Source organism: Galeopterus variegatus, unplaced genomic scaffold, assembly GCF_000696425.1.
Source record: "Galeopterus variegatus unplaced genomic scaffold, G_variegatus-3.0.2 Scaffold309, whole genome shotgun sequence".
NCBI lineage: Eukaryota > Metazoa > Chordata > Mammalia > Dermoptera > Cynocephalidae > Galeopterus > Galeopterus variegatus.
The window spans coordinates 144,862-172,652 of record NW_007726420.1 but is presented as its reverse complement, the minus strand read 5'-3'; the positions used below and the strand labels follow the sequence as shown (position 1 = coordinate 172,652).

Sequence of the window (27,791 nt, the reverse complement as noted above, 5' to 3'; positions counted from 1 at the left end):
CTACTATTATTTACATTGCAAACATTCCCACCATTTTCTATCTCCAAAATAAAAACACCAAATTGCTACCAAGTTTACAGTGAATTTCACAATATAGTACTTCTGAACTTTTTTAATGAAAAAAAAAACATTCTTGATTTACTAATTTTCAGAGCAATGATACAAACTTTGCATTCTCCTTAAACTTGTTTGGAAGTTATTTCATTCTTTTTCTCTTTTTCAAAAGTGCATCACGTAGTGCCAGCTGGAAGATAAGAAAAAATATTTAACCATGATAACTCTTGGGTATCCCAGTACACTAATTTGGTAATATGGAAGTTTACCAAAAAAGGAATCATTAAGTCAATAAATCATCATGAAAAACTATAAATAGTGAAACCAATAGGGGCCTCCATACTGCTAGAAAATATGCAAAGCTCTGACTGCTTTGTTCCCAATTCATGGGGACAAAAGTTCAAAACAGTAACAGCTGAAGAATGCAGTAGCCAGAGAATCACCCGTCTCCATGGATAATACATAGCACTTTTCTGTTCTATATGGCTCTTAAAATTTTGGAGTTGTGGGTGGGACACATCATCTAAATTAAAACCAAAGGGAAAACAGATTTTTCTTCACAATTACCTTTTCCAAGATCATATACATTTCACTAAATATGGCACATAAGGACCATTTAAAGACTTTTAAATGGCATTCAGCATTTGTGCAGAGTTAAGATAACTCTATAATATACAATCTGAAACAGAAAAATATTCCCTTATTTGCTGATTTTCAAATGGGTTTGTTTAATGCAGTGAATGAACTAAGAAAATGTTATAAGTAAATGCTAACACTTACCCTTTATAATGGCTAAAACATGAAGACATTAACTCAGAAATTGAAATCCAGACAATTGTGGCTTAAGACAAAATATTTAATTTAGTTAATATGGGCTCTAATTTTTAACTTGCTTAATTATTTTGTATTGGAAGTACGTAAGGAAAAAGCAATGAATTGTGTACTCCAATTAGACTCAATCAAGACTTTAATCGGCTATAATCCTTCTCTAGCTATAGGAGCTGGGTTCCTAAAGACTCCTAAGGTAGAATTTGAAGGCAAAGAATTTAAGATCTGGAGAAAAAGATGACCAAAGGACCAACATTTGAAGTAAACCTATAAAAGTACTTATAAAGTTTTATATTTCCCAAAAGAAAACAAACAGAATACTAAATAAAAGATTATCAAGAATAAACCCAAATTTAAAAAAAAAAAAAGGTAACCATTTTAAGTGTGTCATGGATACTATTCTGTTAATTCCCAGGCACTGTTCTTTGTCCTAGAAACTTTTGAAAATCTCTAGAACTTGAGTTTTAACAAGAAATGTGTTAAATTTTTTTTTTGCTTAGTTAAAAAATGTTTTTGGAGTGGAAGTTGCCTGGCTCTACATCTAAATGTTCCAACTTCTTGGATTTTATCATTTTAAGTATTGATTCTTTGCCTTTAGTCCATGCTTGGGTCTTGGTATGTCTTTGTAGATCAGCAGAATAGCTGGAATACTTAAGGAAGACAAAAAATCAACAAGTTCATTTTAACCAAATTTGGCTAAGGACGTATTTCCCAGACTCTTCTATCTGCCTTATTTTCTCATCCGCTAAATTGGTTTAATCACAGTAACTGCTCACAGTGCTGTGTATTAATTAAACAAGTTAAAATACATGGAATGCTCTGGAACAGTCAAGCCACATGGTAAGAACTCTTCTATGCATTAGCAAAGTTGGTTATATGGATTTATAACCAACTGCTCATTAAACTTTGTAACAAAGCACAGGCTACTCTCGCACATACTTTAGTTCCCTTCCTCCTTCAAATGCCACCAGTTGAACATAAGAACAGGTATATTCTCCCTCCTCTTCCTTTATCTTTCTAAAAGCTGCACTGCAGGATCCTCTTCTCCTCCTCTATGTTTTACTTTCCTTTTCTAGTCTTATCCCAAGTCACCTATTTTCATATATTCTAAAAGTTTAGAATAAGACCTCATGTATGCTTTCAAACCATGTAAGATCCTTTTACTTAAGACAGTAAAATATCACCAAGGGGTGGAGGGAGTGTGATATTCCTTTTCCACTGGGTGTGTGGGGTCATGGGGCAGTTTTAGGGATGCTCTATACTATGGCTACTGAGCATTTGAAACGTGGCTAAACCAAACTGAGATGTGCTGTGGTATATAAAATATACGCTGGATTTCAATTAGTTCAAAAACAAGAATGTAAAATATCTCAATAATTTTTATATTGATTAAGTGCTGAAATGATATTATTTTGGATATACTGGGTAAAATAAAATACAGTATTAAAATTAATTTCATCTCTTTCTTTTTACTTTTTTATTTTAAAATTACATATATGGTTCATATTGTATTTCTACTGAACACTACTGGTCTAAAGTGAAGTAGAAAATCAAGAAAATCAGGAACCTAGACTTATGTCTTATTTTTTATTTTTTTTATTTTTTTATTTTTTTTGTCTTTTTTCGTGACTGGCATCGGATCGCAACCCTCAGTGTCGTGCCCGTACCGGACCGGGACCGGCCACGGGATCACAACCCTCAGTGTTGCTCCCGCACCTCGCTCAGCCAGTGAGCGGCTGGTCTGCATGTGGGATCCGAACCCTCGGGGGGAGCGCCGCCGCGCTTCCCAAGCGGCGCACTGTAGCAGTGCGCCACCGGGCCGGCCTAAACTTATGTTTTATAATGGAGAGACCTTGAAGAAAATACAGGGCAAGGAAACATACATAGAAATTCTGATTAATTTCAGGTTCAAAATTTAACAATGGGAGAACAAGGAAAAAGTATTCTTTAACCAACAAGTATATATGTCCAATAAACTCTTAATTTACTCTTAAATAAGAAATATTTTAATCTCAAGAGAGATGTTTTATGACTCAGAGGTGCTGACAAGGAACAAAGCAGGGCTTCTCCATGACTACAAAAAAAGGTATGCTAAAAAACAGAGGGATTAGGGAGGAGGTATGTCCTAAGCTAAAATGTAGCACAATCATATAAACCTCATTAATGAAACAAGGCCTACCAACTTGGGACGATTACTACTTCCTCAGCCCCAAAATGTTATTAAGGGCTAATGCAGGACAGACTAATGGAATTAAGTCAATTCAACTATAAATTTAGGAGAATGTAGCAGAATTTAGAGTACTTAAAATCTTAAATAATACCTTTCCTTTCACCCTAATTTGAACAACTTTTATTAAAAATGCTGTCACTTTATTATTTACATGATGTCACTGAACAGTTTAGACCTAGAAAGATGAGATAAACAGATAAGTAGAGCTTAAAATGGTACCTTAATTTGGTTATACTAACTTGGTACCTACACAGAAACAGCACTGCCATGGAGAGCTGGCTGTTACACTCAGTCCTGGTAGGCTTGTCCTTGCCTAAATGTTTAGGAATGAGGGACTATATGCCCTGGACCTAATTTCCTGGAGATTCTTCAGAATGACATTTAGATATACTCTGGTACAGTCCCAGAAGAGGGAAGTACAAAAGCATAAATTTATTTTACTACAATGAATTTCTGAAATAAGTAAGCCACCCAAGCAGCATGGGATTACCATTCAAAGGCTGCCAAAGGAAAAAATGAAATCCCAAAGGCTTGTAAACAGATAGTCTTTGCAAAAGGGCACATACAGGAATGATCATGCCAACACAGAACCGTTCATTTTGCACTGCCTTCCTGAAACTGTTTCTCAGACATTATCACACAAAATTATTGCTTTTTGAAAAGTACGAGGTATAAAATAGGCACTCAAAAATTGTTATTTAATTAATTTTGATATTGCAATTCACAGATCAAATGTCAGAGAGTTTTAACATGGGAAGGGACCTCAGAGATGACCTAGTTTACACCCCTTTACTTATAAAGGAGAAAAATGGACCCTTCTTTGGTCACATAGCTGAGTCTCAACCAAGTCAGGTCTGGGATTTACACACCCTGACTACCTTCCACCTCTCTCTACTCTCCAGTAATGCTGCCATTAACCCCAAGACACACACAATACGTGGTCTTCAGAAGGTACAACTCCATCTCAAATGTACAGTAATCTTAGAATTACAGTACTGTTCTTGCCACCCAAGCTTCAAGTTGAACTCACCTGCTTTTCTCGGAAGGAACGCTTAGTTTTGGACCGGACATTCTGGCTATAGCGCATCATCATAAAGTTCTTCTGTTTTTTCTTCTCTTTATTTGTGGAACTGGAAAATGGATTTATTTTGGTTTTTTTCCTCACAAATTCCTTTCGGTCTGTCTTTCCAGCCTATCAGCACAAAAAGATTGATATTTCTTCTTAAATGAAAAACTTCAGGAGTTATCTATTCAACACAAACATCTCCTCTGTGCCAGGTGCTGTACTGGATGCCAAGGATACCAGATGGACAGTACACAGTCCTCATTCCCCGGGACTCAGTCCAAGGGAGAAATGGCTATGAAGTATTGTAATGGAGCAAGGGAAGAAAAGATCATGACTCAGCACAATGATGACAAAGGAGCTTCCCAGAAAGGAAGATAGCATGCTATTTTTTTGTAGGATAAAGGCATTCATGGTGTGGGATTGGAAGGGAAGGGTAGGGAATTTCAGGAAGTAGGGGTCGTGTGTGCAAAGGTGTGAAGGAGAAAGAACATGTGTTTTTAAACTTATCTAAACAGGTTTCACTACAAATGGAATGCAGAGGTAGAGCTAGTATGGGATGGTGCCTAAAAGAAGTCAAAGTATTGAAAATGAAGTTGGAAATGTAGACAGGATGCAATCATGAATAGCCTTAGCACTAGCCAGATGCAGACTCCAACTGGCTCTGGCTTTTCACTGATGACTGCAAACATTCCCCTGCTTTCCTATTAGCTTTGATAAAGGTACTAAGCCTCCCGATATCATGAACATGTAAGACTGCCCTTCCTTGCTCTGTTTCATTTTGGGTGGTGGTTACATGGATACAGTTGTCAAAACTCATCTAACTGAACACCTTATATCTGTTCATTTTATTCTATGTTAATTATACTTTATTCACAACATTTTTTTAAAATTGCCATTCTGTGGCTATACAAGTTCTGTATTATATTTCATTGTATTTGTTTTCTGTTTAAAGAACTAGGGACGATATGCCTCACTCACCATTGCAGTTGCTAGTCTTGTCTCCTTGTCAGATTTTGGCTTTTTATGAAGGCGTTCAATATCCCGAAGAGAAAGTAATTCACCCCTGGGGTGAGGATAAAACACAGTATGAAACAAGGGTAGACTTCCTTTCCCTAATGCTTTCATGACCATGTGAGCTGACTGAAGACCTGGTGTATGTGCCATTTTACCTGGACTCCTCATCACTGTCTATTTCAATATATTTCCGCTTTGGGGCTTTCCCGGGGGCAGCATCAAGTTCTTTCCTCATTTGGGCCATGCGGATTTTCTGGAAGTCTTCCTGAGTTAAAACTCGACTAGTGCTGATGGCTGCAGCTTTGGCTTTCCGCTCTTCCACGGGCATGCTGTTCAGCTTCTTGGACTTGAAAGCACACAAACAAAGGCTCAAATGGCTACTAGCTCAACTGAGAGCTTAGCCATTCAAATTTTAGTCTCCCAACAAGGCCCAGAATATATTATGTCTTAAACATCAGAGTGATACGCTTATGATTTTAAGACTTACAATTTCTTGCTGTTCTTCGTCGGAAGAGTGGTGCACATCAACCCATTCACCATCGGCATCCTCCTCCTCACCAAGGCTGGTGCTTTCCCATCCATCTGTGTGAGCAAGAGCACACTGTTATTACTACAGCTTTATGCCAAGTACTCACAGCAAGCTGCAATAAGTCAAGACAGAGAAAAGCAAGGCAATGAACCTCTCTAGTAGATACTCTACTGACCAAGAATTGAGCAATATTTATTGTTAAATAAGCCACATCAATTTAGTTAATTTAAGGAATGGGGCATAAGCACTGACCAAGTATGTACCATGAGCCAAAACCTTATGATCATTCACTCTAAACCTCACGACTCAAAAGGGGAACAGACTAGCAGTTAATTAACATTTCCTAAGCCCCACTGCTAGAAAATGTAAACTGGACTGAAATCATGAAAATCATGTCTGACTCTAGAGTCCATGTTCTTTCCATTAAACCAACTGCATCCATCAAAACTTTGCTTAGGGCTGGCTGGTTAGCTCAGTTGGTTAGAGTGTGGTATTATAACACCAAGGTCATTGGTTCGGATCCCCGCACCAGCCAGTCGCCAAAAAAAAAAACAAAATAAGAAAAACTGCACTTGTACATTTATCTTGGCTACACAGCAAGTATCGGACTAACTCCCCTTTCAGCATAATTATACATGTATGAGAAACTAGGCACAGTCATTCAGAAAACTGAGGTAGAAGATTTTGGATGTGAAAAACCCCTGTAGACACCTCAATAAAGAGGTATTAGGGTTCTTAATGAAGCCATCAGAGTAACATTTTGAAATCACAGATACAAGTACTTGCAATTGTTCAGTGGCTCCCTATAATCTATAAGACAATGTCCCAGCTCTCTGGTCTGGCATCTACTCAACCACTCATGATAAGGTCTGCAACCCTACTCTAGTCTCCTATCTCATAGTGTCCATGTCCTGCCTTGTATCCTACTTTCTAATGGTTCCTTAACTATCCACTTTGCCTGGAAAGTCTCCACTACTCTAGCATTCCTTACCACTCTCCTGGCTCATCAGTCACCCTCTCTCTGAAGCCTTTTTCTTCACTTCTGAGGGAGACCTGACTTCTCTCCTGCCCTTATGCCCCCACTCCAATTATAAGTCTTGTTAATACTTTATTGCTCAGCTCTTTAGGAAAGACCCTCAAAAGCACGAACAATATCATTCATCTCCGCATTGACAGTGGCCAGCTCACATCTAATGCTTAAGAAAGCTTTGTTGAAATAAGGAATGAACAAACAGGAAGAAGATGGGACACTGGAAATTAGAATGAAATTCCTCAAGTATTCTTCAGTAAGTTCAACAAGCATTCACTTCAACAGGGAGAGTTTTGAAAGGTGCTCCAAGGACTGACCATGCCAGTGTATAAGGGCAGCCACCCTAAAGGACACGAAAAGGCATCTTTCATACTAGAATGTATGTTCCATAAGAGCAAGAACCATGCTCACTTGATCCTCAATGCTTATAACAGTGCTTGGCACACAGTCATTGCTCAATAGACTAGTCCCCGCTTATCCACAGAGGACACATCCCAAGACACCCGGTGGATCCTGAACCTGCAGAGAGCACTGGACCCTTTCTATACCATGTTTTTTCCTACACATATAGACCTATAATAAAGTTTATCTATTTATTTTTGGGGCAGCTGGCTGGTACAAGGATCTGAACCCCTGACCTTCGTGTTACAACACTGTGCTCTAACCAACTGAGCTAACTGGCCAGCCCCTTAAAGTTTAATTTACAAATTAGGCACAGTAAGAGATTAACAATAATAACTAATCATAAAATAGAATAATTATGACAATATACTGCAATAAAAGTTATGTGAATGTGGCCTCTGTCCCTCTCTCTCTCTCTCTCTCTCTCTCCACCCTCCCCAAAATATCTTACTGCACTGACCTCACCTATTTTCAGACCACAGTTGATCACAGGTAACAAACCATGGAAAGCAAAACCGCAGATAAGAGGGGACTGCTGTAAATATCTGCTGAATGAATGTTCAAACAGCATAAGAATTTAGAGGTCAGAACAGATACAGCAGAAGTGATTTTGCCCTGAATAATGGTGAAATAAAAATGAACCTTCATCATCTTCCGCATTCTCTTCTTTCTCAGCTTCTAGAACTTCTGCTCCTGGAATGTAATCTTTAGCATCCAGCTCTCCATATTCTTGTACTCTCGCTTCTATGGAGGCCTCGGTAGGCTTACCCTGAGGAGAAGAAATTGTTTATAGTAAGGCGCTTAGACTGCAAAATGTTAATCATGAAAGGTATCTTCTAGGATTATGAATTATAAGGGAGCACTATAAAAAATTTGAGGCAATCAAATCACAATAAGTCTGCTTATGTCTCAGATCAAAGTAAATCCGTCAGCCAGAACTCTGTTCATTATTTTCTTGCTTTCTTCTGATCCAGATCAAGAAACTGGCAGTTATTAGAGAATAACTGCTCCAATTTTTAAAGTCTTGAAAATACCATCCCTCTTTGTTACATATATGCATCCCTCCTTCCTCCAACCTTGAAAGAGGTGTCATCTGCCTGGGCAGTAACCTGTTCAACACTGGCATCAGCTACTGACTGATCTCTGAGATTCCACTCTATTAATGATGTCATCAAAAGCTTTCAAGTTCAAACAGCCTGATAGGTCTTTAAGACTTAGTCATCATCGAAGAGCATGTGCCAACTACAAGATATTTAAGGTCATGGTATTCAATCAACTGTATCCTAAGCTTAAAGAATAAAACCATGTGCATCACCAGTACTCATAATGGAAGCATCACAAATACTAAAATTCAAGTTGTAGAAAACTACTCTCCTCATCTTTTGAACCATAAGCTTTAGACCAACATAAGTGTGCTTCACTTACCCGAAATTTCTTCTGCAACATCTGAGGATTCAGTGTTCGGAAAAGCTGAATCAAAGTTCTAGCAGACATCATTACATCTGTAAAATAATACCTTTAATTAGAAATTCTGGAGCAGAGAATACAGTGAGGTAAAAATGAGTCACACTGTATCGTATAGTCTGTAGAAAATAACAAGCAACTTACTCTTATCTTTGTGTGTTTTATACTGAGCCAGGTCTTGGAGAAGTTCTTCAGTCATGGCTAGAGGACATCGAGCTGTTATCTCTTTTATAGCATTGATTCTAGAAAAGGAAAAATGAATTTTAAAAAACCATAACAGCAGTTTTATGTGGTTCAACCTAAGAAGGTTTCCTAAAAACATTAAATCAAAATTAATACAAGTTGGGTTTTGTATGGCCTAGCTTTCTAAAACTGCAGCGTGGCAGAGAATATGAGAATGGGACGCCTTAGAGGGCTTTTATTCCAGTTACTGCTACATCCTCTGCTAGCGGAATAAGGAAAAGTGTCCTGCACACTAAGTCATGGCAGCATTTAGTCAACACCTCTAATGCAGGGCTAGGTCAAATAAGAAAGATTAAAGGTCTTTGGGGCCATTATCCCAGCAATATTTTTGAAGGGAGATAAAAAGCAACCGTTCGGCACATTGCTTATTTACCAAGAAAGACCAGGCAATCCTTAAACTAGTGTTCACATTCATTAAGTGCTTTTGAATTAATCAAAAGGGCCACTGAACTGCCCTAGAATTAAAGAGTGCTTCAATAATAAATCACTTGTTCCAGGCTAAGACATAAGTTCAGGATGGGAGATAAAAGAAAAACACTTAGATTGCCAAACAATCATTTATCCAAAAGAATAAAACTCGTAATAAAGCAAAACGCTGATTAGAAGGACAGGTATCTTTTCTCTGGCTTCCACCTCAAAATTCTGACCAATAAAATAAAAAACACCAAGCCTCCTGAGAAGACTGAAGTATATTTTAAACTGCTTTTCTAGAGGCCACACTGCCAGAAATCCTACATCTTGATAACTTAAAGCAAACCTAGCACAATAAAAACATGCTTCCAGCCATGTTCTACATACCCTACTGTCATGACTTCCCCAGAGTTCTTGTCAGTAACGAAATTGTTGGCCACAGTCATGAGCAATGACTGAATGATCTGAATTGGGAAAAGAAGAGAGATGAGTGCTAGTAACATGTATGTACCTACTCAAACACTTGAGGATGAAAGGACAATAGATTATTCACAGTGGAAAAACAGCCCTCCATCTCTGGTTTGGGAGTTGGAAGGAATCAAGCATAAGGACGACAGAGATAGAAATACGCAGTTTTGGAGTTCAGTCTCTTTGGCTATCCTCAAACTAAATTTTAAATTTTACTCTAGTTTAAATTCATTTTTCTATATAGGTGAAAAAAACTGCTTGACACAGGATAATCCAATACTGAAAAGATGAAAATCAAATAACAGCTTTTAATCAAAGAACAGCTTTGAAAAATAATCACTATAAACTTACTAATATTCTTGACCTCCCTTAGTCATAAAAGTTGGTTATTAAACAAAATCGGAATTCTCAACAACTTGTCCAAAAGAAACTTTACTTTCTATGAGCTGTACAACTGAACTTCTATGTGTATCTCCAATAGTTAGTGTCTCTCCTACTCACTTAAAAAAGGTGGGGGGGGGGGCACTGACCCATGAGAAAAAAGTGACCCTGATGTACCTGACAGTGGCCCTGCTATGCAAGCAATAGATCCAAAAGTAAGGCTGAGAGTTCTCACCTCTGGGGGCACAAGGTGATGAGAGGCTTGTGCAGCAAACAGAAGGATCTTTGTTACTTCTGAAAACATAAGAGATCAGAAAGGTTTTAGTTTATTGCTCTGCCTCTTAGGACCATAGCAAACATGGCTAGCACTTTTTGGTCTCAATGCTCTTGCTACTCACTTCACCTAAACACCCAACCCCCAGATAATCTGCATAGCTCATGCTCTCGCTTCCTTCAGGTCCTTACTCAATTGTTACCTTATTGAAAGGTTCTTCCTGACCACACAATATAAAATAGAACTTGCACAAGGACTCCTTATTGCCCTTACCCCACTTCCCTTCTCTTCAAAACACTTTTCTTTACCTGGACATATTATATACAGCACTGTCTGTGTCTCTCTCTAAAATGTAGGCTCTGTGACGGTAAGAACTTTGCTTTATGTTCACTGTGGAATTCTTAGTGTCTAATAAAGTGCCCGGCATAGAAATCACTAAATAAATACTTGTTGAATGAATGAATACAAACGTACATATATACACACACCTCCCTTCAAAGGGGCAGCACAGTATATGTAAAAAACAAGCCCTCTGGCAAAAGAAAGAAGTGAGATAAATTCTGACACCATTTATTTGGTGAGTGACCCTGGGTTTTTTTCTTTCTATACCTCACAGGATTTATGTGAGGGTTAGACGAGACAATGTATGTAAAGTACTTGGCCCATGTTAGATTTTAGATGCTCAATAAATGTTAGTTTCCTTCCTACCTTGGTTCAAATTCAAGGCAGAAAGAACCATCTCTTCTTTCTTGCTGTTTTTAATTGAGGAAACGCATGAGGGCAATGAGAGTAGTGAGATTAAATCCTGATATCTATTACGAAGCTATAGTAAAAAGTTAAACTTCTTTTCTAGAATTTTCCTTATGAGCATTTAAGGTATTACACAAAGACTTCCTTTGATAAACCAATCTGTAGGATTTTTTCTTCAAAAATAATGGTTTCTTAAAGTTGATGAGCAGAACTAACCATGGCAGACTCTAGAGAGAAAACATAGGATTTCTTTCCCCTTCTCTGATACAGAGCAAACTTCACTCCTAACTCTATCTCTAATGATTCCAGAACAAAAGATTTGAGATGGTTATTCTAATGCCAAATCCACCAAAATGGCACTGTGAATATGGCAAGTGGGCAGCTTACCTCTTTGGTGAGGCTGCAGAAACCTTTGCACAAAGGGATAGAAGTTGAAGAGAAAAAGCTGTGGAGAAAAGAATACACTGACTTTAGCATTTGTGTAACTGAACTGCAGAATTTCATTTCTCTATAATGCAATTATATCACCAAGCTTAATTAACTGGGAATCATTTTTTATTTTTGGTAAGTATATGTAGAACAAACTAGGAGAAAGAGAGGCAACCAAAATGTAACATTCTTCTACTTTTAAAATTGGTGTGGCTGCAGACTGATTTTTCAGTGTTCCCAGAGAAGGGGGACTACAGAAAGGAAAAGTATTGATATTAAGGATCCAAAGCAACAGACAAAATAAAAATTCAAATCTGAATAGCATCCAGTATAATTTGATCACCACAAAACCTACAGTCCTGATTTTATTATAGTATCCAATTGAAGCACATTGCAGGAATTATACTGTACTCCATATCTTAGAGAGAAAACACTAACATTCTGGAGTCTACTTAGATAAAGATGACAGGTGTCCAGTTATTAAGGAAATGGTATGTTTAATTTCAAGAAATGAAATTGTAGAGATGTACTTGTCTTTTTCAAAATTCATCACGTGGGAATAAATTAATTTTTTTTGTTTTAGCCACAGAGCAAAACTAGAATGGGCCATCAAGAAGTAACACGGAGGGGCCGGCCCGGTGGCGCACTGCTATAGTGCGCCACTTGGGAAGCGCGGCGACGCTCCTGCCGAGGGTTCGGATCCCACATATAGACCGATTCCCGCTCACTGGCTGAGCGAGGCGCGGGAGTGACACCGAGGGTTGCGATCCCGTTGCCGGTCCCGGTCCGGTACGGGGGCAACACTGAGGGTTGCGATCCGTTGCCGGACACGGAAAAAGACAAAAAGGAAAAAAAAAAAAAAAAGAAGTAACACGGAAAGCTTTAGCTCAATATAAAGATGGATGTTCAATTGTAGTCAGTTGTTAAAACTCCAGTACCATTTCCATCAAACCACATTTAAGTCGTAAATCACTCTGCTTTCCTATCAAGTTCAAACTCAGGTCTGACACAAAATTATTGCACAAACGCAACAAGAATTGAGTGGGTCATCCTTACTTTGGGACTACAGCCCATGGAGAAAAGGCAATGTATTAACTAAAACTTTAACAAGTTTTTTTCAGAGAAAGAGAGCAAGTGTTTTCACTTTTGTGCTTTCATTTTTAATTTAACATATGTCTATATTGTTTGATTTCCAATAAACAAGCCTGTTTTATTTTTCTTGTTTTGTTTTTTCACTTAAAAATTTTTTTAAGGAAAGCAATACATTCAGCAATGTTCAAACCAACAGTAGTCACAAGACCAAAATGATAGGGAACAACTTCAATGATCATTTCTTCATGGCCTAAATTTTTCAGCATCTCTCTTCTACAATTGCCACTCGTCTAAGAGTAGAAGATTCCCTGTGTATATACAACATATACACCATCAAAGAGTTCTTGCAATCTAATTTAACATAAAATAAATAACCAGAGAATTTAGCTTTGCAAACATGACAATTTCCCACTTGAGGGCTCTGGTAGTAAGGAAAGCCATGAAAGGTTAAATGAACTTTAGTAACAGTCAACAAAAATACCTGGATTATGATGGCTCAGGATAATGTACACATATGAAACAAAGTGAATAAAAAGCAAGAAGAAAAACAGAACACCAAAGAATCTGTCCATAAACTAAACATATTTATGAGTTAATATTCATACTTAGAAAGAAAGCAAATTGATAGAAACAACTCTTTTCAGAGTGAAAGATTGTATTCTTTTGTTTAAATGATTTGGAGGATAAAATTAAGCCACTGCTCTGCTTAATGGCTTTCTTTTTTACCAAGAATAATTCTACTTCTAATATTCATCAAGAGAAACATATGTAATTCAAACCTCATGAATTCCCACCAATCTGGAGATGAGGTTCATGAGCATCATCTTCACTTCAAACCTCTCCTTAGAGCTCTCCAGCTGCTTTAGTAGTTTTTCTGCAAAATCTAGAAAGGAGAAATACACTGTGGGTCCATGGTCTATATAACATTATCTAACAGGTGAAGGGAAAGGCAGCAATTAGATTGGTGAAAAGACTCATACGCAGGTGAATACATCTTTAATGGTACCCCAAATTAAGCCTGAAGGATTCCCAAGATATTTAGCATCAACATTTAGAGTAACTGTTTGATAAGTGCTCCACTTAGTAGTTCTCTAGAGCCTTGCTTTTCAAAGGGTGGTCTACAGACCAGCAGCAGCTGATCCACCAGAATCTCAGGAACACAGAATCTCAGGCCCCACCCCAGTCCTACTAAATCAGAATAAGCACTTTGGGCCGACCCTGTGGCTCACTCGGGAGAGTGCGGCGCTGGGTGCGCAGTGGCGCTGGGAGCGCCAAGACTGCAGGTTCTGATCCTATATAGGGATGGCCGGTGCGCTCACAGGCTGAGCGCGGAGCGGGTGACACCAAGCCAAGGGTTACGATCCCCTTACCAGTCAAAAAAAAAAAAAAAAAAAAAAAAAGAATAAGCACTTTAACAAGCTCCCCAGATAATTTGTATGCACATTATAGTTGAGAAACACCAATGTAGAGCAGGGGTCAGCAAATGTTGCCCTACACTAGAGTACAGAGAGTGTAAAAAACCCCAATGCCCAGCCACACCCCACACCAACGAAATCAGAATCTCTGGGGATAACAGGACCTCAAGTATAAGTATAGTTTTATAAATTCCCCAGGTGATTCCAATGTGCAGCCTAGTTTGAGAACTAGTGTTCTGGAACAAGGTTTCCCAGACTTTTAGTTTCCACAGACCATTTTAAAAAGAAAAAAAAGGGACCAACAAAAGACTGGCCAATTTTTCATTTGGTCAAGTACAATATCCTACCACTATTGTGTTGTTCAAGACATGTATCTCAGAGAGACGTGCTCTTCCACATTTTTCTCATTTTGCTGTGAACTGGGAATCACTGTTTTAGGACACAATTCTCCAGGTTACAACCAACTAGTAAAAACTAAGCATTTACTGACTGCCTATTAAGTGCCAGGGATCTTATATTCCCTGATAATGCTGAAGGCAGGAAACAAAACAGGCAGAGATAAGGCCAACAAGTAACATGGGAGATCCTAACTATAGTACCTTGGGGATCATGAATCAAGTGAATAGCTGAAAAGTTAAACACCTCTGGTTTTTTCTTCTTCTTTTGTTTCTGAAAGAAAGGGAGAGGAAAACATTTCCACTATGAATTACAGTAAGGACACCCTTGGAATTCAGTGTGCTAATGTGCTAAAAGCCGTTATCAAATCCATCTATTTAAAAATAAAAAAAAGTCTTTGTTCTAAAAACCTTTCTTTCAACTGGAAGAACTAAAGGCCTTTTAAGATTAAACCTTGGGAATGTTCCAGCCATTAGCACCTGTGAAACTTTGGAACAATTTGGAAATACAAACGTTAAAAAACACAGAGGCCAAATTAATGATTTTCAGAATAATCATTACAAAATATCAAATGTACATCATTCGTGTATTCTTCTGAGAAGACATATGTAAAAAGATATCCTAATGTGAGCCACCCTGACCAGAACAAGTGAAAGTGAATTTAATCAAATTAATTTATTCAAGTCACAGATTTTGCTAGGGTTGAATACATTTATTAATCTTAAAAAAACAGTGTTTAAAAATTCATCACACATTTCAAAGTCTTTCAAAATGCTATTCCTTGATTTCAAATTCTTAAAAGTTTTGGCTACATATTTTGCATTCTAATGATTCCTATCTAATTTCCCAGGTACAAGTTTCACCTTGAGCACTTTCATTGCCTTTTCCAACTTCTTCTTGTTTTTGGAGCTTTTCTTCCCTGTGGCATACTGCACTAGCAGGTCTCTTGCTGTTGGTCCTTCATCCTGAAGAAGAAACTACTTTATAAAAATTGTAAACAAGGAAAATCTGCATAGAAGTAAACAGTAATCCTTTCAACAACTTCTTGGTTCTTTTACTCTTTGCACACAGCTATTAAAAACAACTTTTTTTTTTTTTTTGTCCTTTTTGAGACCAGCCGCACCGCACTCAGCCAGTGAGCGCTGTGAGCGCACTGAACCCACGGCGGGAGCCCTGCTGCGCTCCCAGCGCCGTACTCTCCCGAGTGTGCCACGGGCTCGGCCCTAAAAACAACCTTTAAAATCAAGTTTATGCACACACATGTGTACAAACAGGCACATACAAAGATATTCACTGCAGCACTGGTTTTTATTTTTATATTTTAAGTTTGCTTTTTATTGAACTATGACATACAGACAGAATACAACTTATGTTTTCATTTGAAAAAAGAAACTAGAAACAAATATTTCTCAATAGGAGGAGGCTTAACATATAATACATTCATATTCTGAAATATGTGGAGGTTAACAGAATGAGGCAAATCTATACAGACAGCCACACACAGCATAAGGTTTCAGTTAATGATGGACTGCATATATAACAGTGGTTCTACCATATAGCTTAGGTATGTAGGCTATACCACCTAGGTTTGTGTAAGTACACGCTATGATGTTTGCACAATGATGAAATCGCCTAACGATGCATTTCTCAGAAAGTATCCCTGTCATTCAGTAACACATGACTAGTTTTTTAAAACCACTACACATGTAAGACTACATACACATATCCATATAAAAATGCATGGGAAGGGCCAGCCCGGTGGCGCACTGCTACAGTGCGCCGCTTGGGAGCGCAGTGGCGCTCCCGCCGAGGGCTCGGATCCCACATACAGACCGGTTCCCGCTCACTGGCTGAGCGAGGTGCGGGTGCAGCACCGAGGGTTGCGATCCCGTTGCCGTCCCGGTCGGGTCCGGTACGGGCGCGACACTGAGGGTTGCGATCCGTTGCCGGACACGAAAAAGACAAAAAGGAAAAAAAAAAAATGCATGGGAAATGAAATGATTATTTGGGAGGAGGAATCTGGGAAGTAGAAATAAGACATGGTGAAGAAAACTTTTATCTAAAACTTTTTACAATATCTAAAATTTAAATATGTAAAATTTTTTACAATAAAAATGTATTGGTCACACATTGTTGAAAAGATGTTACTATATAGTGCAGTATTCTAATAAGGGGGAGGAAAGAATTCTTTTTACAATTTCTTCTTTTTAATGCTTCTAAGATACTCCCTACAAAGCAGCATGTAAAAATAAAACAATATAAGAAATTTTCATTACATCATAAGTCTTGATTTATTTCCTTTTAAAGATGCTATATTACTCCCATCTCTTCACCCACTCTAAACTTCTATTATGCTGACATTGCCTCAAAAATATTTTGGTGGCAATTTTCATTCTAAATTTACATAGTGAGATATAGGTATAACTTTAGAACTAAGAACCAGGCTTAATGAATCTGTTTTATTATTTTATTTAATCAATCTTACTGAATACAAGTGACAAATTCTAAATGGAATTAAATCTTAGCATGACAGCATGTCCTCAACAAAGGACAAAGGTGACATATAAGTTTCTTTCTAACTCAAGCAGTCATGTATTTTACAATTTAGACTCAGAGAGATAATGAAATCTGATGAACTGTAAAATTCAGAAGCAGCTATGATTAAACTAACCTCAGATTCTGAGTCACTGTCTTGTTTCTCATCTTCATCTTTCCCGAGGAAGAATGTCAAAGCAGCTACTAATATCTAAAGACCAATCCAAAAAAGAAAGTCTGTTACTTAATTCAGCTTACAACAAAGAATAAATATTTCTGTCGACACTTTATATGAGCCTGTGAACTATGGTCTAAAGAAAAAAAATTCAAAGGTTGTTGAGATTTTTGCTCATCTTTCCTGACCAAAAAAAAGATGGTTTTATGTTATTTCTTCCATCAATATATAGTTTAAAAAATCTTTAACTAGATAAAAACTGCAAGGCTCTACATAGTTATCATTCAAATAAACTGTCAAGAATTTGTACATCCCCCACAAGAAAAGTGACATTACAGCTCTTCCAACAGAAAGTCATACTCCTTAAATTTCTTTCAGCTGTGTCTAAGCCCAGTAGAAAAGTCAAGAATCACAGGGGAAAAAATAAAATGAACACTACGGCTATGGTTTATTACACAGTATTTTAAAAACTCATAATTCTCTTTGACCCCTCTAAAGCACAGATGACCCAGGGAAGTGATCTAAGTATAAAGAAAGCAACACTGAACATAAACAGCATGTCTGCACCTTCTTTCCTCACACACCCGACTCTTTCACCTTCTATCTGCAGAAGCGGACCACCCACAGACAGTGCTTTCACACAGCTCTGCAGGCACTCACCTTGATGACCTTGGAGAAGCATGCAGTTGTGATAACATTGACAGTTTTGGCATCATTCCTGGGGGAAGACAATTAGTGTTTTGACGTAAAGTTTCATTTTAACTGTATTTCACAGCACAGACAAAGGCACAAAATAAACAATATTATAAATATTTCTGACACATTAGAATTCACAATTGTAATATTTTAAAAAGGCATGGGTTGAAGAAGTGGTCAACCACAGCTGAAACATTTAATTAAATGTTAGCCCAGTCTCATGACAGAAATTTAGAGATTTAAGATGGAGTTTTGGAAGAACTTTTAAATAAAACACAGGAATGTCCTCAAAGGAAGTAGGAAAAAAACAATAACCCAGAATAAAAAAACTTTAATATAGTAAAATTCCAACCATACTTAAAAATACATCTTAAAGAAAAGATTGGGAGGAAATGCCATAAAATATTAAGTGGTTGTCTCTAGGTGGTGGGACTGTCAATAATTTTTAATAATAAAACTTTTCTAGTTTCTCTAATTTTCTGCCACAATGAATACTACTTTTATAGTGGGAAAAAAAGTCAATTAAAAAAGCAAAAGACATGAATTGGGGGCACTGTGCCAACAAACCGGTTTATGAAATACGATATTTTACATATATAGCATGAATTGACTTGAAAATCTTCAGAGGGACTCATGGACAATCTGGGTTTGAATTTCAACTCTGCCTCTTACTATCTAAACTTTTACTAACATAAATACTATGCACTTCAGTCTTACTCTCTAAAAACTGGGGATAATGCCAGACAAGCTACATTTGTTCTCAAGTTGTTCTGAAGGCTGAACAAGGTAATGTAAAGTGCCCAACTTCAGTAGATGCGTGAGAAATGGCAGCCAATGTTATCAGTCATTTGGATTGCCTCTCTATTTTTACTTCCAACTTATCCTATGACAGACGTATATGAAAGAGCTCAAGATCAAGAAAAATGTGTGTATGTGTTCTGTATTACTTACAACTGAATAGAAGAGTCTACTTCTCAAGAGACAAATATATATATATATATATATATATATAAACTATAACTAATACAGGTGGGCCAATAATCAATAATAAGAGTTTCAGTGTGAGAGAACAAATAAAATATAAGGAGGAAACTGACAAAGAAGTGATAAAAAAAAAACTTCTTAGTCATGAAAACAAAACATAGGTCTTCAAGTTGTGTCCATCCATTATAGCGGATGACAAATTTTAAACAGCCTAGATATGCACTAGTAAAATTTCAAAGCACTAAGGGAAGACAAAAGTAAAAGAAAATTGAATACTTTCAGTATTTTCAATATATTCAATATTTTCAGTATATTCAGTGGACAAGATGGTATATGTGTTTTTCTACTCATTCCTGCTAAGCACAGCCTTAATCTCAGGAAAAGACAACAATCAAAGGAGAACCATATATATACACATATATATATATATATATACATGTGTATATATATATATGTGTATATATATATATATATATATATATATATATATATACGCATATATATTACCAGATGTTTCTTCTGTAGAGTTCAATCATCACATCCAAAGACATCTTGGCTGCAGTTGCATTGCTGTCTCTTAACATGGTATACATGAAATTCTGCAAGACCTGAAGACATAGAAGAGAAAGATCTAATACACTGATGGTACAATGCTGAAAACAAGGGAAACAAAAGGGTACTTACTACATTCACTTTATTGTTCTTGTGTTTTGCATTTATATTCTTGATATCAGTCACAATATGTGTGTATAATGTCTGAGGAAAAGAAACAAAAACACATACACATTAAGCCTAACAGGTATTTCTAACCTTGCTAAATTTGGAGAAAAGTACAAATGTACAAAATGACTTATTTTACCTACTTTTCATTCAATCACAAAAGAGACCAAAACCAAGCCAAAAAAAAAAAAAGCAAACAAAAGTTGTTCTTAAAAGATTAAACATGAGGTTACTGTATGACCTAACAATCCCACTTCTAGCTACATACCCAAGAGAAATGAAAACATATTCATATTTCCACAGGAATGTTCACACAAATATTCATAGGAGCATTATTCATAATAGCCAAGAAATGGAAACAACCCAACTGTCCATTAACTGATGAATGGATAAACAAAATCTGGTATGTCCATTCAACAGAATATTATTTGGCAACAAAAAGGAATAAAGTACTGATACATGGTACAACATGGATGAACCTTGAAAACATTATGCCAAGCAAAGGAAGCTAGCCACAAAAGGCCACATATTGTATGACTCCACTTATACGAAATATCCAGATAAGCAAATCTACAGAGACCAAAAGTAGATTGGTGATTGCCTAGAGCTGGAAGAGATGAGGGGAAGAGGATTGACTGCTAATGGGAAGGGGTTTGTTTTGGTGGTGATAAAAATGTTCTACAATTGATTGTGGTCATAGTTGCACTACTCCGTGAATATAATAAAATCCACTGAGTTGTACACATTAGTAGATGAACTGTATATGAATTATATCACAATAAATTATTTTTAAAAAAAAAAGGAAAGTTGCTCCATTTATCAAGCACCTAACTGCATGCAAGACAATACTGGGAATACAAATATCATTGGTGCCCAAACTATGCTCCCAAATTATTATGGAATAAAAGGTCCAAGGGACCACAAAGTACAATTGCTAACATCATATACCAGTAGTCTCTTATTATTTTGGAAAAAAATTTTAAGTTAGTGAATGTAAACTTAAATTTTTCTTTCTTAAATTTCTTTCATAAACTTTCAGCTTGTGGCCTTACATCAGCAAATACAAAGTCATTGGAAAATGTTAATTACAAAAAAACAGTTAGTTTTATTGAGGAGGGGTATCGATTACAGCGATGAGTACCCATTCCCTGATTTAGCCATCAGTACTGTGCAGTGGTAAAGGGCTTGGGTTCTGGAGCCACACTCCCTAGGTTTATATTCCAGCCCCACCTCTCAGAAGCTGTGTGACCCTGGGTAAGTTGCTCTATTTCTCTGTGCCTTAGCCTTTTCATCTGTAAAGTAATGATAATATCAATCATCATTGTCATCATCAACCCTATCTCACAGGGTTTTGTGACTAAACGAGTAAATACACAAAAGCTTTGAGAATGGCGCCTGGCACAGAGTCTGTGCTGAATAAATGTTAGCAGTTACCGCCATATTGCATGCACATGATTGTTGATTTTTTCCTATTAAAATTATTCTTAACTGTATCCAGTAATGTAAAACATCAAGAATTCAAGGGACTACAAATTCTACAAGTTTTTAAGTCACTTCAAAGAAGAATAAGATGTAGGGAAATTTTTTTTGCTCTTTACCTTTCGTAGAAGCTTATCATGGCAACGCAGAAGTTCAAAGAAGAGCTCCAGCAAACTTGATGGATTGATAAGATTCTTGTTTCTCAGCAAGATCAAAGCTTTGCAAAATGTCTCAGGAAGGAAAAGAAAATACACTATAAGATAATGGTAAAGATAATAAGATAAGAAAGTGGAACATATATATCCCAAAGAGCTCAATGTCTTTTATTAACTAGGCACTTTTGTAGGCATCAGAACAGTCGCTGCCTTCATGGAGCTTACACTCAGGGTACAGAAGAAGAGGAAACAGACAAGCAAGTAAGCACATAAACAGGAGCATTTCAGATAATAAGTGTCCCTAAGGAAGCAAAACAGGGTAATATAATTGATAAATACTGACTTAGGAAGGGCTACTTTACACAGGGAGGTCAAGGAAGGCCTCTCAGGGGAGTGCCAATATACTACAAAACCCTAGTGATCAATAAATCCACAAAGATAACACAGGTGGGGCAACAATAACATAATACACTAAACTGGAAAGAGTATCCTCCAGTGTATTCTAAATAATTCTAAAGACCAATGCTAAATATACACACTCAAACCCTCATCTTAGTAAAGGAAATCTCTACTATTTAAAAAGAAAAAAAATAAACAAAAATCCTACTAATCATCATAAAACACTATATAGAAACATATACACAATTTAATAAATAATGCCTGCAAACCAGCTTGGTTGTATACTGTCAGTCATGCAAAACTTAAAGAAAATCTAATTACTTGCAAAGACAGCAATTCTCTAAACTCAAAATCTCAAATCTGTACAACCTACAGGGACCTGAAGAGTTACAAAAGATAGGTAAAAGCCTTCCAACTAATGGTTTGACTTTGAAACCCTGTGGGCTCTGATGCCAGGTCCCATAGCCCAGCTGAGTCAATCAGTTGAAAAGCAACTTTGGCTTGTCTAAGATGGTATTTTTCTTTTGGGCCTAACCAAATTAATAAAATCCTAGAGAGGTATAAATATGGCAGAATTACAAAAAGTCTGGGAAAATGTACGAATAAGACACCAAGTTGAATATACAGACTTAGCCTTTTTACAAGTTTTGGTATAGGATGTTAATATGTTTTGCAATCATAATATTTGTATAAGTACCTGCTGTAAAGGTATTTGAAAAATGGATGTATTAAACTTGAAACTGCCTTAGACTTAAACACCAAGTTGAATATACAGACTTAGCCTTTTTACAAGTTTTGGTATAGGATGTTAATATGTTTTGCAATCATAATATTTGTATAAGTACCTGCTGTAAAGGTATTTGAAAAATGGATGTATTAAACTTGAAACTGCCTTAGACTGGGTTTGCTAGAAACAGAGACTGATTCATTACAAGTGATTTGTTGACCATGTGCTCTTGGAAGGGAAGTGAAGGAAGATGTTTAGCCTAGAGGCTGTTCTCATTTATACACATATTAAGCGCACACAGAACACAGCACAATATATGGATCCAAACACTGGTCCTACCATTCGAAGATCTGGATCTAAGACGGCATGATTGTAGGAGAGAAGATCTTTCAGCTCTTGAGGAAAGTTACTTAGATCTTCTGGATAGCAGTGAGCAATCTGCAATAAAGCAAATACTCTCCTGAAGTTTCTTTCTCTCCTATAACTCAGGCACAGAATTAGGTAGTTCTGCAAAAGGAGAGTTGAAAGCTATGTTTCACAGAAGTAGATGGTTCCCAAATCATCTTCTTCTTGTACATGTTAATTTCTTGGACACTTCTCATATTTCCCCTAGTCTTCAAAAATATTTGTGACATGACTAAGAACCTGCTTGTATGATGAATTTGAAGAAAAAAAATAGTTTGAAGGTTTTGTTCTAGTTGGTTCTATGAAAAGATCTAGCAAAATCCTATAACTCACCATACAGAGAAAATAACATTTGCAAAAAGGGAAAGTTAAAAAAACTTTTAATTAAATTTTCACTCCAGGGGCTGGCCCGTGGCTCAGTTGGGAGAGTGTGGTGCTGATAACACCAAGGCCGCAGGTTCGGATCCCAATATAGGGATGGCCGGTTAGCTCACTGGGTGAGCGTGGTGCTGACAACACCAAGTCAAGGGTTAAGATCCCCTTACCAGTCATCTTTAAAAAAATAATAATAATAATTAATTAATTAATTAATTTTCACTCCAGAGGGAAATGAGGTTGAGTATTCCTGAAAAAAAATTCTGCAAATTGTGTGTAACACTGGCCTTTGTTTTACTCAGAAATTATCTTCTTACCTGTGCCATAAACATCACCAGCTCTGCCAGTTCTTTACTGGGTTTATTTGGTTGTAATTTGAAAATCTCCACATTGGATTTGTAGTGATTATATTGCTGTAGAAACTGTAAAAAGAAATAAATAAAATTTAAGTTTATCACATTCTATTATATGACTATCTCAGTTCAGAATGAAAAACTACTTAGTAAAAGTCTTTGACAGTGGCATGAAGAAAAGGATGCAGCAGTGTATAGAAAACACTACTTCTTCCTCACCTGCATTCTTCAAAATGAATTTCAAAAAATCTAAGCACATCACAGATAATCTGAAGATACTTTCCTTAGAATTATCATTAGAAGTTTACATGGTGTGGTGTAAAGAACAATGAAGCAAGAGTCAAAAGCTCAGATTTGGCCCTATTCTGCCATTTACTATCTAAATGACCTCTACTACATTATGTATGTAGAGCACTCAAATCAACAGAAAAATGCCAGGTCAGAAAATGTAAATTATATTGGGCCGGCCTGTGGCTCACTTGGTAGAGTGCGGTGCTGATAACACCAAGGCCACGGGTTCGGATCCCATATAGGGATGGCCGGTTCGCTCACTGGCTGAGCGTGGTGCTGACAACACCAAGTCAAGGGTTACAGATCCCCTTACCGGTCATCTTTAAAAAAAAAAAAAAGAAAATGTAAATTATATCTCAAGTACATGATGTTCTCCAGTCAAAATTCCCTCTTTTTAAAAATACCAATTAAGATCTTATGCCAGAGTTTGAGATAGGCTGTGTTAACAGCCAAGAGCAAGAGACACATGGAAATAATAACTTCCACTTATACAGCATATACTATGTGCTAAACTCATTATGTACACTGTCTCATTTAATTATGTTTGGACCTAACAACCACCTGACAAGCTAATGGTGGAATTCATCAGGCCTCAGTTCCATGCCCTTTAGCTACTCTCCATCCAGTGTTTTTAAGTTTTGTGTGTGTGTGTAAGACACACATAGACACACACACACAACACGTAAACACATTATGAAAAAGAGTATTTATTTATTATTAGCCCTAACTTGTCCAACGTACTCTGAATTCATATGTCCAGTCACCTGACATCTCTGTTTAAATATCTAAAAGAAGTCTTAAATTTAGCATGGTCAAAAAACATAACTCTTTATTTCCCCAACAAAACTGCTAGGCATCCAACTTTTTCTAAGAGTGGGATTCAACAGGGATACTTAAAGCCCCTGCATGTTTCAGATAAGACCACACCTCACCTGACTCCATACCTCCATTGAACAGGACAGAGGAGAGGGTCCCAGAACTCTTCATGCTCCTGACAAAATTCTTCCCCCTTTTCATCCCCTTCCCCACCCATGGCCCAGCCACCACTATCTATCTTCCTTAGATGATCAGGATTAATCTCATTCCTTTAAGTCCATCAGTCAACACAAAAGCCCAGGACTCCCAGGCTATCCCGCATCCCCTCACTCTAATCCCCATACCAGTGAAAACATGAAACTCTGGGGTAGGGCCAGGGCAGTCATTCTGATGATCTATCAGAACCCTGGTTCGCTCCTGACACACTGCTACACTGTTTTCTTTCCCTCAGCATGGCTGAGCCAGTAGGTGCCCTCCTTTTTTCTCAATGCTACTTCCAGAGCACTGGTGGCCTTCTGGATTGGTATTCGTTTCTCCTCCTTAACTGTTCCCAACCCCAAGTCTGAATCTTATGTCTCGAGACCCACTGGCTGCTTTCTCAGTCCCTTTTGCTAGTTACTCAGCAACTCACTAGCCTCTAAATGTTGGGGGTCCTCACAGCTTTCTCTACCTACCAGATGCGGAATCTAATCGCTTATTTCCTCCACTGCTACCATCCTGGTCCAAGGCAGCATCATCTCTTGCTATGGATAATTCCAACAGCCTCTTAACTGGTGTCTCTGCTTCTACCTTTGCCTTCCTACATACGGTCTATTCTCAAAACAAGTCAGGGTGATCCTGCTCTTATAAAACGTGGTTCATGTATTCTTCTGCTCAAAACCCTCTAAAGGCTTCCATCTCGATGGGAGGTAAAATCCAAAGTTCATAAAAACAGCCAGGCTCTGTAAGACACTACTCCATCGTACCTCTTATTACTTACCCTCTCTCATGCCCCATTTTGAGCCACACTGGCCTTCTTTATGTTACTCAAACCCACCAGGCATATTCCTGCCCCAAATAATCTTCTATTCCTTCTATTATATCTTCTATTCTTTCTGCCTAGATTGTTCTTCCTCTAAATGTATGCATAGCACTCCTTCATCTCCTTCAGGTTTTTACTCAAATATTATCATCCCCAAAAGATCTTCCCTGACTATCACATTTAGAATTACAACACCTACCCCATCCCCAACACATATACAAGCACTTTCCTATTTTTTTTCACAGCACTTTTCATCATTTGACATACTATATATTTTTATTGTATGTCTAACCCTACTAGAATGTAATTTAATGAAGATAAGATTTTTGTCTGTATAGCTCATTACTATAGTCCTAGTGCCCAGCACTGTGCCCAGCACACAGCAGGTAGGTAATCAATAATATTTATCAAATGAATGAACTTCAGTAAATAGCACTATCACCTACCTAGATGTAGAAATAAAAAATCTGAGTCATCCTTCATTCCTTCATTTTCCTTTGTCTTACTAGTGTTCTACCTCCATGCAGAATCGTCCCAGTCTGTTCACTTCTCTCGAATCCTGTTAATAATTCCAGTGGCACCACCATCCCTTACCTGGACTATTCCGATAGCCGTTACATTAGTTACCCTGCTTCCAGTCTTGCTCTTCTAAAATCCATCCTATATAAAACTTCCTGAGTAAATTCTAAAAAATATATATCAGACATGTCACTTCTCTGCTTAAAACTTTTTAATCACCCCTCAAAGTACTAAGAGTAAAACTGAAACTCCTTACCATGGCCTAAAAGGCCCTGCATGATCTGGCCCTTGCCTGCATTTCCCACATCACCTTCCACTGTCTTCACTACGCTTTAGCCACACTGGCTGCCTCTGCGTCTTTTCTACCAAGAGCTTCAGCATTTCATATTCCCTCTATCTCGAATGCTCTTGATCTGTAAGGCTCAATACCATCACCGCAGAGAAGCCTTCCTGGTTCATGGAGTCTAAATCAGCAGCCTCCAATTCTAACATATTCCTGTCAAGTTTTATTTTTTTGATAGTCCTTACCATTGTAAGTCCAGCCTCATTAGAATATGTCTCTCTTATTTGTCTTATTAATCACTGTACCCTCAGTGTCCAGAATTTTATCGACACACAGTAGATACCATATATGGGGATTTGCATATACTGTACTGACCTTACACAAATTGCGAACATTAAGGGTGTTTGAACCGAGAAGTCACAAAATCAAAGTGGTGATTTTGATATATTAATCTGGCAGGTGCTTCCTTCCAACACCCATTTGTCTGACAGGCATTACACAGGTATCTCTGCTGGGCATTTGCTGCAATTTCAGTATATCAAAACAATCACGATCAGGGCCTAATCTAATTATTCAACCTTAACCTTTTCCGAAGCACATTCTGACATCCAGATCATGCCAGCTTCCAGTGAGTTTGAATCCTGGCTTAACTGGATATACTAAGCTTCCGAGTCTGTCCCTTGCACTTGAGAACCTTCCCCCACCCCCGACTCCATCCCGGCACAGCCCAGGGCACAGAACCGGCTCTTGGAAAGAGACGTCGATCAAATGCATTCAAACATCCGATTCATCAAGTGTTACCGACTAATTCAAGTTAGAGTTTCTAAAAAGAAGAGGTTGAGAAACCTGTGTGGAACTTGGGGGAGGGCCATTTGTCTCTCTCTCCACCTCCGTGAGGCCGAGATAACCCCTAATCCAAAACGAGGCTTTTAAAGATGTCTCCACGGCAGTGGGGTCTACAGAGCAGGCAGAAAATCCAAAGGGGCAGCAGATTTCCAAGAGGTGGGGAACGAACTCTAAGGCACATCCCTTCCCCAACCCCTTCTTTCCTGCGGAGGGACCCCGGAACCTAACAGATAACACGCGGCGAGCCTAGATCCCGGCTACACCCCACGCCACCATTCTCCCCCACCCCCGCCGGTGTCTTCACCCATCCCCCCCGGGTCTTCAGCGTCTGCCACGCCGCACTCCCACCTCCTCGATGTAGGCCGGCGGGTCCCGCTTGATCAGATTCTGTAACTGCGGTAGGTTGCTGGGCAGCTTGTTATTGTTTCTGCTGGACATGTTGGCTGCACACTGGCTCAGCGGCCAACAGTTCTAAGAAATCTCATGAGGCCGACAGCTGCCAGCCCTTCTCAGCGGCAGCTCGGACTACTGTTTCC

At 37.9% G+C, this 27,791-nt stretch overlaps 1 protein-coding gene across 1 annotated transcript; it reads right to left on the bottom strand.

The window, feature by feature from the left end:
- Positions 1–73: 73 nt before the first annotated feature.
- On the bottom strand, positions 74–27,791 carry SDAD1 (SDA1 domain containing 1). The gene is made up of 22 exons (XM_008567296.1): positions 27,604–27,791; positions 23,444–23,548; positions 22,686–22,784; positions 21,185–21,295; positions 19,551–19,622; positions 19,374–19,474; positions 17,847–17,904; positions 17,148–17,222; positions 15,340–15,441; positions 14,680–14,749; positions 13,445–13,548; positions 11,532–11,589; positions 10,356–10,414; positions 9,659–9,735; positions 8,762–8,859; positions 8,579–8,655; positions 7,796–7,922; positions 5,680–5,774; positions 5,348–5,538; positions 5,157–5,241; positions 4,143–4,304; positions 74–244 (listed from the first exon to the last, which is right to left on the bottom strand). Exons 1-22 carry the CDS (start codon positions 27,691–27,693, stop codon positions 197–199), a joined length of 2,064 nt encoding a protein of 687 aa, XP_008565518.1. The 5' UTR covers positions 27,694–27,791; the 3' UTR covers positions 74–196.

Excerpts from the sequence above, each read along its gene's own strand:
- SDAD1 (XM_008567296.1), bottom strand. The coding sequence starts at position 27,693 with ATGTCCAGCAGAAACAATAACAAGCTGCCCAGCAACCTACCGCAGTTA. Across the intron at positions 8,860-9,658 it reads GGGGAAGTCATGACAGTAGG|AATCAATGCTATAAAAGAGA; the intron begins GTATGTAGAACA and ends TTCCTTTTCTAG. Across the intron at positions 4,305-5,156 it reads CAAGACTAGCAACTGCAATG|GCTGGAAAGACAGACCGAAA; the intron begins GTGAGTGAGGCA and ends TTGTGCTGATAG.